Here is a 14,917-nt window from a genome sequence, read left to right on the forward strand (position 1 = left end):
CTTTCATAATAAAAATAGACATTAAAAATGTACATGTATAAAAACATGTGCTCATTATTAAAATAATCTGGCAATTCATTAAAGTATAAAGAAGAAAAACTGAAATTTTGTATCACATGTATCTCTCAATATGCCAGCTACTCCTTACATAGGAAGATGATGCCATCAACCCATAATCCATAGAGAAAATACTCTGAATCCTTTCACAGGACTGGAGTTTCACAATGATGTGGAATTTCAAATTTTAGATCTAACAATCTAGTATCTTCATTTTACAGAGGGGAGAAATTTAAATGATTTGATCCAAAGGGAAATAAGAATTCAGATTTTGAAAATTTTCAGGCTGGGCACAGTAGCTCACACCTGTAATCCCAGCACTTTGGGAAGCCAAGGCGGGTGGATCACCTGAAGTCAGGAGTTTGAGACCAGCCCAGCCAACATAGTGAAACCTTGTCTCTATTAAAACCTCAAAAATTAGCCAGGCGTGGTGACACATGCCTGTAATCCCAGCTATTTGGGAGGCTGAGGTAGGAGGATTGCTTGAACCTGGGAGGTGGAGGTTGCAGTCAGCAGAGATTGTGCCACTGCACTCCAGCCTCGGCAACAGAGTGAGACTCTTATCTCAAAAAAAAAAAAAAAAAAAGTTTTCAGTTAAATCTTCTGGATACAAGCTAGGTGAATATTTTACAGATAGATAGCTAAGCCAGGCCAAAAACTCTTGAGGGGAGAGGGGAAGATAAAGTATCAGAATCATCAGTGAATAGGGGATCTCAAGCTACCCATGCCCCGCCTATCCTTCCTCACTCTCTGAGAAGCAATGTTTTGATTACCATTCACATTGCAAATGTTTCTGATGTGTGTCTTAGTCCTCAGAATACTTGGGCATAGGAAGGCTACACATCATAAACAAATACATTTGGTGATGGTGGGTGGACTGTAACAAAACCACGGACACACAAAGAAACTTAACCACAACTGTGGCTGAATACTAAATTGTTACCTCAATTGTTTATGAAACTCTTTGGATTAAACTTTAAAAGAAACTCTGGTCTTATCATTTTAAGCTTAACTTAAAAAATAATTGCCAGCCAGGCGTGGTGCCTCACACCTGTAATCCCAGCACTTTGGGAGGCTGAGGCGGGCGGATCATCTGAGGTCAGGATTTTCAAGATCAGCCTGGCCAACACGGTGAAACTCGTCTCTACTAAAAATACAATTAGCCAGGCATGGTGGTGGGCGCCTGTAATCCCAGCTACTTGGGAGGCTGAAGCAGGAATCGCTTGAACCCGGAAGGCAGAGGTTGCAGCCAGCCGAGATGGTGCCATTGCACTCTAGCCTGGGTGACAGAGCAAGACTCCGTCTCAAAAAAAAAAAACGTAATGCCAAAGGAAAACCATAGCACTGGTCTGGGAATTTTATAATCAGTAAAACAAAGTTCCTCTATACCTGGATTTTATTTATTTGAAAGGCCTTTCTTTGGTTGTTTTTTGAGACAGGGTCTAGCTCTATCCCCCAGCCTGGGGTGCAATGGTGCAATTAAAGCTCACTGCAGCCTTGAACTCCTGGGCTTAAGCAATCCTCCTGCCTCAGCCTCAGCCTCAGCCTCCTGAGTAGCTGGAACTACAGGCCCATACTACTATGCCTGGCTGGTCTTGAATTCTTAGCCTTTGCCTCCCAAAGTGCTGGGAGACCTTTCTTGCGTGACTATTGGTATAAGTAAGAGCACTGGTGAAGTTCACCAGCCACGCTGTGGAAAGTTCAAAGTGGTTACTGCCAAAGTTCAAAGACATGGTTACTGCCAAACATTCTCTCCACTTCAATCTTTATCACAAAAGGGTGCTAAGGAAAAAACCAACCAACACCACACAAAAAACTGTCTCCAGTCCTGGCTGGCAAAGAATGAAATTACACCAGTGACCTCAATTTGGGAGGCAACAACTCCGACACCTGGTTGGTCTCCTTTAATCATCAGAAGGTGCACGTAGCCCAGGAAAAGGAGAGCTGAGTCGGTACCTGATCCAGTCCTCCTCCAGCTCATCACAGGACTCGCCGCCAGTTGTGTAGTCTGTTTCATAGTGATCTTGCTCTGTTCTCTTTGACTTTCCTGCTCTTCCCTTTGCAGAAGTCCTTTTTGAAGGTGTCTCAAAGTTACCACTGCTGCTGTAACGAGGCTGCCTGAAGTCATCCACAGGCGAAGTCACTGGAAGCTCCTGAACCACTTCAGGAACCCTAATAAAAACAGGCATCATTGTTCAGTACACTACAGCCCTTTGCCAGTGCACTGTAATCACAGAGTGCAGCCATAATAAACACCAGGAGACATCTGCACACAGGTGCACTCACGCAAGGACTTCAGACAATTGAAGTCTTGAATTGCTTGAACTTCAGTTCAAGTAATCCACCTGCCTCAACACTAGCACTGAGCAGATGCCTCGTTTTCTGCACGCAATTTGACAGCAGTTCAGAGTCCTCTAATACACACAAGTAGTAGGTTCCAATTTAAAGGGGAGTAGCCATTTTTATACCTTCTAAGTACAATGGATCTCAGATTTCATTTTAAAAAGTTCAGGCTGATCTATAAGAGGTGTTTACTTGACCTGTGCCAGGGACTTACTCTACAAATGCTGTCAGGAAAATAATGATCATTCTTTTCTACAGGCTCTTCTGGTTCCCTGGAATACTGCGTGGGGAAGAATGCACATATGCTCTTTGTAATATTAATCTTATACTACCATGTAGCAATTATCATATTAAGATAAAATCTTGCAAAATAAACTAAATATCTAAACTAAAAAACTAAAAAGCTTTACATTACAATAAATTAAAGAGTTCCTTTAGGATTCTTTTTAAAATTGCTGTTAATCCTGAAGTCATGTAGAATGAATAGAAGGGTTACCATTACACACTTATTATTTTTTCTAATACAATTAAAGTTGCATCACAATTGCACATTTATAGTGTTTCAGACATAAACATGAAAATAACCCTAACTGAGGAATAAAATACCAAAGTTGAAAGTGGGAACTACTTCTGAGTAAAAGAAATACGAAGTTTCATTTTCTTGTAGAAAAGGGCAAGAACAGAAATGCTTCTCACTCTCTGAGAAGCAATGTTTTGATTACCATTCACACTGCAAATGTTTCTGATGTGTGCTTAGTCCTCAGAATACTTGGGCATAGGAAGGCTACACATCATAAACAAATACAAAGAATGGGCCTAAGACTTTCCAAGCATCAGCCTTGCCATTCCAGTCAACTATTTAAAACGTCTGAAGCGTTTCTTTTTGCTGCCAATTTACATAAACTATCATACTAAGCTTTATCTTCCAGGTTTAGTCCCTTTTCTAGGTGATCCACATGTGCTTTGCTCTAACTGTTGTCAGAGTCTTAGATTTGTAAGCATACAATTTCTTGCAGACTCTAAACTTTGGGGTATGTGTGTGTAGATGCAGGTGGGGGTGGTATTTATTTCTTCTTTCAAGATTTATGGCCGAGGGCGGTGGCTCACACCTGTAATCCCAGCACTTTGGGAGGCCAAGGTGGGCAAATCCTTTGAGGCCCCAGGAGTTCAAGATCAGCCTGGCCAATATGGTGAAACCCCATCTCTACAAAAAATACAAAAATTAGCCGTGCATTGTGGCGAGCATCTGTAATCCCAGCTACTCGGGAGGCTGAGGCAGAAGAATTGCTTGAACCCAGGAGGCAGAGAGTGCAGTGAGCTGAGATCGCACCACTGCACTCCACCCTGGGTAAAAGAATGAGATTCTGTCTCAAAAAAAAAAAAAATGTATTCAGGTAATATGGCTTTGTGTGCTATGCTAATGTTACTTCTAATGGAGGGAAAATGTGACTTTCTCCATGAGTCAATGATTAACAAGTTCCTAGACACTCTGCCAAAACTGCCAAGTACTATGCTTCTTCTTCGAGGTAGCAAAACAAAACCTTTAGAACACAGTGGATTTATTTTAGGGGTAAGGCCAAAGAGGGAGGAAACTAAAGGGCAAAAGAAATTACAAAAAAACATAAAAAGTAAAACATCGAAGTAGGCCTCCTGCCAGAATTTTTATATTCTTGATGTATCTCTACCTTCGAAGTTTTCCTCCCCTCCTCCTACACCCCTTTAAAATATTAACATACTTGATCTAGCATGAAAGCTAAAAGCAAAATGTTTCACAAGAAAAGTACTGACTACAGGTGTGAGCAACACCACACTGGGCTAATTTTTAATTTTTTTTGTAGAGACAAGGTCTCACTCTGTTGCCCGGGCTGGGCCCTCCACATTTCCCGAGCTGCATTGATCTTTTCAGCCCAGCATGAAGTTTCCTTTCCCAAAGCTTACATAGCAAAAAGGTTCTGATTGGCCCTTTTCAGGTCACTGTCATCCTTGAAGCCAGGAGAATGTTCTCTGATTAGTAAGACTTAGATATGCCTCCCAATAATGGTGGCAGCTCTAAAATACACAGTGTATAACAAACTTCATTCTAATAGTCATGGCATTGTTGATCATAGGTTGTTTCTCTGCTGTCACTGATTCTGTGTGTAATCAGAAAAAGAAGGATTCTTAAACATGTTTTCAATTCAGTAATTGTCCTTAACACCTGACATGCATAGAGTACTGAGCCAGGTGACCGTGGGAAGACCAGGTCCATGTTCTCACGGAGGCTGCAAAACAGGGGTGGAGGAAAGTGCACAACTCCACTGAGATCAGGGCAAGGTAGGAGCAATAAAGGCAGCATGAAGGAGTGTGTGTGAGAATGAAACAAATGACTGAAGAATAAAAACAAGCCGGCCAGGTGCGGTAGCTCACACCTGTAATCCAGCACTTTGGGAGGCCTCGGCAGGGGGATCACTTGAGGTCAGGAGTTTGAGACCAGTCTGGCTAACATGGTGAAACCCTCGTCTCTACTAAAAATACAAAAATTAGCTGGGCATGGTGGTGCACGCCTGTGATCCCAGCTACTCGGGAGGTTGAGGTGGGAGGATCACTTGAACCTGGGAGGCGGAGGTTGCAGTGAGCCAAGATTGTGCCAAGCCTCCAGCCTGGGTGACACAGCAAGACTCCATTTCAAAAAAACCACCACCAACAAAAACCCAGGCGTGGCTGCATGCACATGTAGTATTAGCTACTCAGGAGGCTGAGGCAGAAGGATCACTGAGTGCAGTAATTTGAGAATTCAGTGAGCTATGATCACACCACTGGACTCCAGCCTGTGTGAAACAGTGAGACTCTATCTCTGAAAAGTAAAAACAAATAAATAAATAAATGTAGATGGCTATGCTGTCACAACAGAAGCTGAACTGAGAATAAAGCCAACATACCGACAGATGAAAGCATATAAGAGCCCTGCTATCTTCTGAATCCCTCGATTATGCCATGACTGAAGCTAGAGACATCCTTGGGCCTCATGTGACTCAGATAATTCCTCCTTTTGCTTAAGCTACTTTTTTCTTCATGATTTTTTAAAAAATTGAGACAGGGTCTCCCTACGTTGCCCAGGCTGGTCTCGAAATCTTGGCCTCAAGCAATCTTCCCACCTCATTGGCCTCCCAAAGTGCTGGGATTATCAGCCTGAACCACCATGCCCTGTCTTATAAACTAGTTTAAACTGGGCTTCTGTAATTCCTCTAACTTGCATAAAAGTCCTAACATCATCCTACCAGCCTATTGCTACCAAACAATAGTCTCATTTGGCAATGCAAGGAGTCAGTCTTTGAAAGTTTTGCATTGCAGCAACATTCAACTTCCTTGATTTATGAAGGCTAATTCAACCTGGGTGTGGACAGGATAATAGACAGTGTACCTAATAGGGCTCTCCCAAGTTCGTTTAGTAAGTTTGGAGAGGCAAACATCTTCAGCTAAATTCTGGTGTGCCCTGATGCAGGATTAATTCTCATAGCCAACTGCCTTAAAATTCTAAGGTATAGGACATTATAAGCAAAAGGAACCAGATATGAGAGTAAATTGCATGATTCCATTTTATATAAGTTCACTAACAGATGGTGACAGACATCAAAATAGCAGTTACCTTGGCATGGGTGTGGGTGGGTATTGATGGAGAAAGGGCACATGAGGACCTTATGTGGGGCTCAAAATGTATCTTGGTGGTGGGAGTTAAGTTCATATATAGGAAAACTCATCAAGTTGTATACTCAAGATTAGTGCTCTTTTTATGGAATGTACATTATGCGTTGGGAGAAAAAAACATCTTAATACTGAGTTACCTCATCCTTAGCATGGATGGATGGATGGACACAATGTTCTCCATCTAATTCCTTCTCTATCCACTAGAGTGGTGAGGAAGAGACGTGCTCATGGGTTACTAAGCACTTGCGAGAATGCCTTAGGAAAGACAGGCTATGACTTATGTCTTCTTATTCCCATTCAAATGGATGTCCTCTGAATGCTCTACAGCACTCAGTACTCTACTGTGAATAACACTTGACAATTTCTGTTGCCCCCCAGAAGCTGTAAAATACTTCCATCATTACCATGCTCTGGGGGAGATACTGTGCATTTGTATCTCTTAGTACCACTCCCATTCACCCATTCATCTGGGTTCTAAAATGAAGCATCATGTTTGCATTTTCCAGACTTTCAAAAAAAATTCCGGGGCATAAGTTCAGAGTAGAAACTAGTACAACCCTTATGAAATAAAATTTTTACATCTATCAAAATGAAAAAATGCACACTTATTTTAGCTCAGCAATTCTGCTTGTAGTATTTATCCTCCAGATACGTTCACATATGTATAAAGTGATAAATGTATAAGGTTATTCCTTAGAGTGAGTGGTCTGTAATAACAAAACATTGGGGGAAGTGTGCATCATATAGAATTAATACATTAAGTATACCAGCCGGGTGCGGTGGCTCACACCCGTAATCCCAGCATTTTGGAAGGCTGAGGCGGGCGGATCACCTGAGGTCAGGAGTTCAAGACCTGCCTGGCCAATATGACAAAACCCCATCTCTACTAAAAATTAGCCGGGCGTGGTGGCAGATGCCTGTAATCCCAGCTACTCGGAAGGCTAAGGCAGGAGAATCACTTGAACCTGGGAGGCAGAGGTTGCAGTGAGCCGAGATCACACCACTGCACTCCAGCCTAGGCAACAGAGTGAGACTCTGCCTCAAAAAATAGTAATTAAATAAAGTATACCTATTTGATAGAATATTATATGGCTATAAAACAGAACAGTGCTTCTTCTTGGTTATAATTTAAAAAATAAAACAGAATCAGTCAACTCATTGTATACTGCTATGGACAATATCCAAGATAAAATATATTGCTAATGATACTTTTGATATGCTAATATTTTCTGTCTCTTTGTTTCGAAACAGGGTCTCGCTCTGTCACCCAGACTGAAGTGAAGTCGCACGGTCTTGGCTCACTGCAGGCTCGACCTCCTGGGCTCAATCAATCCTCTCACCTCAGCCTCCCAATAGCTAGGACTAGAGAGGCATGTGCCACCAGAGAGGCATGTGCCACCATACCTGGCAAATCTTTATTTTTTTTGTAGAGAGGGGGTTTAGCAATAATGCCCAGGGTGTTCTCGAACTCCTAGGCTCAAGCAATCAACCCACCTCAGCCTCCCCAAGTGCTAGAATTACAGGCATGAGCCACTGTGCCCAGCTCTGGTATTTTAGTATTTTAACGGGGGTGGGGGTGGGGCTGGGGGAAATCAATGTACTTTGGCCAGGATCTTTATGTTTTAAAATCTCAGGAGAAATATAAAAGAAAGTGATGACATTAGTTGCCTCTGGGGAGAGGAACTAGGTAGCTGATACCTTTTGTCCCTTTTAAATTTTACACTACCTAAGGTATTCAAGAATAAGAAAGATTAATATTTAAGGAATAAGATTTTCAAATTAATTTCATATGAATTTGTGAAACTACCCTGGTTTTCGTGAAAAGGGACAACACCTGGGAATGCTGTGTAAGCATGCAGGCCTCACAATTTAGAGGCACAGCTGGTGCCAAGATGCAGTATAGACAGACATTTTGCATGTATGAAAGTTCTGCAAATCGGTCCTTTTATAGTTCATGAGCACAATGACTGGGTGTTCACACGCATGTGTGAAATGTGCCACCCTCAAACCTTGTTACAATATTGGCATATTACCCGTGTGACATAAAAAAGAAGAGAAAAAAAAAAAAAGCTCTGCAAATCATAGCTTAAAATTTTTAGAGGTTGAGGCAGGAGGATCACTTAAGGCCAGGAGTTCAAGACTATCCTGGGCAACAAAACAAGACCCCTTCTCTACAAAAATAAAAATAAAAAATTAGCCAGGCATAGTGGTATACACATGTGGTCCTGGCTAAAGTGAGCTATGAGGCAAGAGGACGGCTTGAGCCCACGAGTTCAAGGCCACAGTGAGCTATGATCACACCACTGCACTATAGGTCTGGGCGACAGAGTGAAACAGCGTCTCAAACAAATGATGAAAAAAAAACTTAGAAGGACTGCATCTCTCTTGTGTACCCTTGTCCCTAACAGTCTCAAGTGCTTTAGTTTTTGTTAAAATCCAAAGACACAGAGAAAAAGTGCTTTCTCCAAATCATTCACAATTGAAATCAACAGCAAGATCAAGTCTGAATACCAAAACAACTATGCACTCAGAGTAAATCTCATACATCATGGGCCACTAATCACGAGTCGGGCGTTGTGGATGAAACTTCAAAGTAGGCAAGGTGCGGTGGCTCACGCCTGTAATGCCCACTTTGGGAGGCCAAGACTGGTAGATCACCTGAAGTCAGGAGTTCGAGACCAACCTGGCCAACATGGTGAAACCCTGGCTCTACTAAAAATACAAAAATTAGCCAGGCGTGGTGGCTACTAGGAGGAGGCTGAGGCAGGATAATCATTTGAACCCAGGAGGCGGAGGTTGCAGTGAACCAAGATCGAACCACCGTACTCCAGCCCGGGCAACAGAGTGAGACTCAGTCTCAAAAAAACAAAAAAACAAACAAAAAAAACTTCGAAGTAACAAAAAAGTTATTTCCAGTAGATACACTTTTAACATAGACATTCCAACTAGCTGAAAGGAAGTTTTTTGGGCTTTTTCAGCCTCTAAAGGAACCTGGAGTTCTAGAATTACAGTCACAAAGTCAAAAGGGCATTTTAGTCAATGATGGACTAATAAAAGTACACGGCAAATGCAATTACATACAGTATATAATACTTGACAATAAACGACTATGCTACCGGTTTATGTATTTACACTATATTTTTTATTAGATTCCTTCAACTTATTAAAAAAAAGAGTTGAAAGAGAAAAAGAAGTTAAAAGAGGTTCAGACAGGTGCTTCAGGAGGTATTCTAGAAGAAGGCACTGTTACCACTGAAGATGACAGCTCTGGGTATGTTATTGGCCCTGATAACCTTCCACTGCAACGAGACGTGGAAATGGAAGACAGTGATATTAATGTAGGCCTAGGCAAATGTGTATATTTGAATCTTAGCTTTGGGTTTGTGTGTGTTTTTGTTTGTTGTTTGTTTGTTTTGAGATAGGGTCTCTGTTGCCCAAGCTGGAGGGCAGTGGTGCAATCACAGCTCACTGCAGCCTTCCAAAGTGGTGGGATTACAGGCATGAGCCACTGCACCCAGTCTGTATCTTAGTTTTTAACAAAAAAGCGTAGAAACTAAAATAAAATTTACATGGTAAAAATAGAAAACAGCACTTTGGGAGGCCAAAGTGGGAGGATCACTTGAGGTCTTTTCTAGAGAGTCTAAAAACAGCCTGGTGGCAAGGCATGGTGGCTCATGGCTGTAATCACAGCACTTTGGGAAGCCGAGGCAGGCAGATCGCTTGAGCCCAGGAGTTCAAGACCAGCCTGGGCAACATAGCGAGACCCTGTCTCTACAAAAAAATAGAAAAAAAATTAGCTGGGCATGGTGGAGCACATGTGTAGTCCCAGCTACTGAGGTGACTAAAGTGGGAGGATCGCTTGAGCCTGGGAGGTCAACGCTACGGTGAGCTGTGATCACAGCACTGCACCCCAGCCTGGGTGACAGATCGAGACCATGTCTCTACCAAAAAAACAAAACAAAACAAAAAACCAAAACCAAAAACAACAACAAATCTTATAGAGTAAGGCAATTATTCCTCTATATCTATACAATGTAAGTACGGGTTTTTTGGCTTTTCTTTTTTTTTTTTCCTCCTGTCTCACTATATTACCCAGGCTGGATTTGAGCTCCTGGGCTCAAGTGTGATCCCTCCCACCTCAGCCTCCCAATTAGCTGGGACTGCTGGTGTGCACCACTGTGCCAGGCTTTGTGATTGTGTTTTTCATTGTTGTTCTTTTTTTGAATTTTTTTAAAACAGAGTTTCACTCTGTCACCCACACTGGAGTGCACTGGTGCAATCTCAGCTCACTGCAACCTCCACCTCCCAGGTTCAAGCAATTCTCCTGCCTCAGCCTCCTGAGTAGCTGGGATTACAGGTACGCACTACCATGCCTGGCTAATTTTTGTATTTTTAGTAGACGGGGATTCACCATTTTGACCAGGCTAGTCTTGAACTCCTGACCTCGGGTGATGCGTCCACACTGGCCTCCCAAAGTGTGGGGACTATGGGCGTGAGCCAGTGCACCCAGCCATGTGATTGTGTTTTAAGTGCTATTACAAAAGAGTCAAAAAAAGTAAAGTTATAGAAAGCTAAGATTTATTATAGAAGAAAGAAAAATGTTTAGTAAAGTTAGCATAGCCTAAGTATAGTGTTATAAAGTGTACAGTAATGTCCTAGCCCTTCATATTCACTCACCACTTACTCCCTGACTCACCCCGAGCAACTTCTAGTCCTGCAAGCTCCATTCATGGTAAGTTCCTTACAAAGATGTACCATTTATTTATTTATTTATTTATTTATTTATTTATTTTAGATGGAGCTTCGCTCTTGTTGCCCAGGCTGGAGTGCAATGGCACGACCTCCGCTCACCGCAACCTCCGCCTCCCGGGTTCAAGTGATTCTCCTGCTGCAGCCTTCCTGAGTAGCTGGGATTACAGGCATACGCCACCATGCCCGGCTAATTTTGTATTTTTAGTAGAGATGGGGTTTCTCCATGTTGGTCAGGCTGGTCTTGAACTCCTGACCTCAGGTGATCCGCCTGTCTCGGCTTCCCCAAGTGCTGGGATTATAGGCGTGAGCCACTGCACCCAGCCAAGATGTACCATTTTTGATCTTTTATATTTACTGTAACTTTTTTGTGTTTAGATATACAAATACCACTGTATTACCTCTGCCTAGAGTATTTGGTATATTAACATGCTGTCTGCATTTGTAGCGTAGGAGCAAGAAGCTATACCACATAAGCAGGCTACCCATCTGGGCTATCCATCACAGTGTTAAGTACACTGTGATGTTCACTCAAGGATGAAATTGCCTAAAGACACGCTTCTCTGTATTCCCATCGTTAAACAATGCATGACTATATATGTAAAAATACCGATTTTATCATCCTTAGGCAAAAATTATATCCCCGTCCATACCAATTACCTCCAATATTCTTCTCTCACTAGTCATTAGGTGGAATTAGAATTGGGCTTTAGGGTAAGTGTTTCCACCACAGAGATATCATTTCAATAATCATATGGCACCTACCCTAGGCCAGACGTTCACTGAAGTTTCACATCTCCCAACAATACTGAGGACCTAGCACAGCAAATGAAATACCACAATTCCTGGATTCAAATGAAGTCTTCCAGTTTAACAGAAATGTATGTGGACAGGGTTGATTAATGTGCAGTGTCCTCCTTCTGTTTATGAGATCCAACAATTACAGGCAAAAGGAGAGGCTGAGCACAGCACTGACCTCTGCTTAGTCACTTCCTCTCACTCTCACCTAAACTTCAAAACCAGAAATAGCAGAACCACATTCCTAGAGTGAAAGAACCCAACCCAGCCTTTCAATTAAACAAGCAAGTGAAAAGAAGCATTTTCAACTTAGAAGGGAAAGAGAACCCCACCCTCCTCAACCTGGTCTTCCAAGTGGCCGTAGGCCTCTCTACCAACAAAGCAAAGATTGTTGTAATACCAAGATCCAGATCCAGCTTTTGTGTGCACTGCTGGATACTTTTTTAAGCAGAAAGGTACAGAAACCAATTATGTGCAAATATTCATTTTTACACTCAGTCTGTCAAACTAAGAGAGACGCTACTTACGGTGTGGATTTATAGGAAGACTCTGGATAAAACCGCTTGTCATTCACTTTGCCGTTGGAAGAGTATGCCATGGGACTGTCAACTCTTTCCGCATAGTCAGATGGGGGTGGAGGCACGTCCTGTGTGCCTGCAGACACATTTTTAACCTTAAAAAACCCCAAGAGATAGTTATTATTTATCTTGTAATGAAAAGGGGGCATACACTGAAGAAAATTATCTTATATGCATTATCTAGTATTTATGTGGCCCATTAATGCTATTAATGCTAATTAAAAAAAGGCAATCATTACAGGTTAATAGTCAAATCCACTTTTTAATAGACATATAAATAGTGCTACCGCTAGTTGAAACAAGTATATTACCAAGAAGAAAAATCTGATCACCTCGTTCTCATTCTAATGTGATTAGGTTTAATAATTATCCATGGCAATTTCCCACCTCCATATTAGGAAGACTGGTCTCATTACCTCACACCCACATTAGAAAGACCATTCTCATTTAACCTAAGCCAGGTCCGGGTTAGGAGAATTTTCATTTCTAACAAGCTCTCAGGTAATGCTATGTTGCTGTCTGTGCACCACACTTGGAAAAGCACTAATCTAGAACAAAGTACACTGGTGGTTCTTAATCCATTCATCTCTCAACGTGGAATGTTAAAACCACAGAAGAAATCAAGCAGTTCAAGCTGACTTCTGCTCTTTTAATAAGAGATTTGTTTATTCTCCTTTAATGTAGGTTCTTAATGGCTCTATTACTAATAGCCTACGCAATATATCTCACAACATCAGTGCCTTCCCTTTCCACTTTCCTTATTTCATTGTGATGTGTAAGTGAATTCATCCTACAGAAGTAACATGCATTAGAAATTATGCCTTAATAGGCTGGGTGCGGTGGCTCACGCCTGTAATCCCAGCACTTTGGGAGGCCGAGGCGGGTGGATCACGAGGTCAGGCGATCGAGACCATCCTGGCTAACATGGCGAAACCCTGTTTCTACTAAAAATACACACACACGCACACAAAAATTAGCCGGGCGTGGTGGCATGCGCCTGTAGTCCCAGCTACTCAGGAGGCTAAGGCAGGAGAATCGCTTGAACTGGAGAGGGAGAGGTTGCAGTGAGCAGAGATTGTGCCACTGCACTCCGGCCTGGCCAACAGTGAGACTGTCTCAAAAAAGAAAGAAATTATGCCTTAATGTTAGATACATATACAGGTTCTTCTTATCTGAGGAATGTAAGCCCTTTCTTAAAACTTATCAGGCCTGGAGAGGCATTAAAATGAAACAGCAATCAAGTCCTACTGCCCCCTTGAGCTATGTAGTTATCTCCAGAAACTGCATAACCTAACAATGCTCCACACTGGGCACCATGACCCTGCTATAGCTCAACATGTAACAACGTTATTTCTGTAAACCAGTGAGAATTCTGATGAACAACTTTGTTTCTGCCCACTCCTCGTGCCCCTTTTTTGCCTTTAAAAACTTGCTTATAAAAAAGGCTGAATGGAACACTCCCCAGGGCAGCTTGGAAGCATGTCCCAGGCAGCTGTTCTCAACCTTGGCCCAAATAAACTCTCTATATTAATTTTGCCTCAGGTTCTTCCCTTAGGTCAATGTTAACATGGAAGGCTTACCACAGAACCTTTGGGATAAAAAATTTAAACATAAAAAGCACAGCCAATTAGACTCCCAACACTGTTTTTTATATATACACACACACACACACACACACACACACACACACACACACACACACACACATATATATATATATATATATATATATATATAGAGAGAGAGAGAGAGAGAGAGAGAGAGAGAGAGAGAGACAGAGACACGGAGTCTCACCCTGCACCCAGGCTGGAGTGCAGTGGTGCGATCTCAGCTCACTGCAACCTCCGCCTCCCAGGTTCAAGAGATTCTCCTGCTTCAGCCTTCTGAGTAGCTGGGATTACAGGCGCCCGCCACCATGCCCAGCTAATTTTTGTATTTTTAGTAGAGACAGGGCCTAACCATGTTGGCCAAGCTGGTCTCGAACTCCTGACCTCAAATGATCCACCCACCTTGGCCTCCCAAAGTGCTAGGATTACAGGCGTGAGCCACCCCGCCCAGCCACTGTTAGATTTTATGTTTTATGTAACAGCTCCAACACTCTTGACATTTCACCTAATAGTCTTTAAATTATTACATATCACTCTGTAATTGAGAAAAAAATTGGAAAAAAAAAAATCAAAGACCTCAAACAAGTGCTAACCCTAGATGAATCATTTAGTTGTTTTAAGGCAAAGGAATAGAAATAAAGGGTGGAAAAAAACTAAATCTACAAATCATTTCTGTGAAAAAGAGCTGCTATTCAAAAGGGTAGAACCGCTTTAGCTTTGTGATAGGATCAATGACATTTTAGCCAGGTTTGGTACACGTGCCTATAGTATCAGTTACTCGGGAGGCTGAGATGGGAAGACCTCTTGAGCCTGAGAGACGGAGGCTGCAGTGAGCTCTGATTGTGCCACTGCACTCCAACCTGGGTGACAGAATGAGACCCTGTCTCAAATACATACACAAACAACCAATGGCATCAGATTATCTGGGCTCACCCCAGGTCTGCCAACCACAAATTCTATAAAGCCTCAGTTTTCCTCTGGAAAAAAAAAAAAAAAAAGAAGAAAAGAAAGAAGAAGAAGAAGAAGAAAGAAGAAAGAAGAAGAAGAAAGAAGAAAGAAAGAAGAAAGAAGAAAGAAGAAAGAAGAAAGAAGAAGAAGAAG

At 42.1% G+C, this 14,917-nt stretch overlaps 1 protein-coding gene and 1 non-coding gene across 6 annotated transcripts in view; one reads left to right on the forward strand and one right to left on the reverse strand.

Moving 5' to 3' along the window:
- OCLN (occludin) overlaps positions 1-14,917 on the reverse strand; it is a 61,644-nt gene that overhangs the window by 8,423 nt on the left and 38,304 nt on the right. For all 5 annotated transcript variants that reach the window (XM_011730231.2, XM_011730230.3, XM_011730232.3 and 2 more), the window contains 2 exon segments: positions 12,159-12,304; positions 2,014-2,229 (listed from right to left, as the gene is read on the reverse strand). In XM_011730231.2, coding sequence (XP_011728533.1) covers positions 2,014-2,229; positions 12,159-12,304 — 362 coding nt within the window.
- Positions 8,024-8,127, forward strand: LOC112425481 (small nucleolar RNA U13). Its single transcript, XR_003016538.1, has one exon. It is a non-coding gene; the product is annotated as a small nucleolar RNA U13 (small nucleolar RNA).

The sequence above is a fragment of the Macaca nemestrina genome, chromosome 6, assembly GCF_043159975.1.
Source record: "Macaca nemestrina isolate mMacNem1 chromosome 6, mMacNem.hap1, whole genome shotgun sequence".
Classification (NCBI taxonomy): Eukaryota; Metazoa; Chordata; class Mammalia; order Primates; family Cercopithecidae; genus Macaca; species Macaca nemestrina.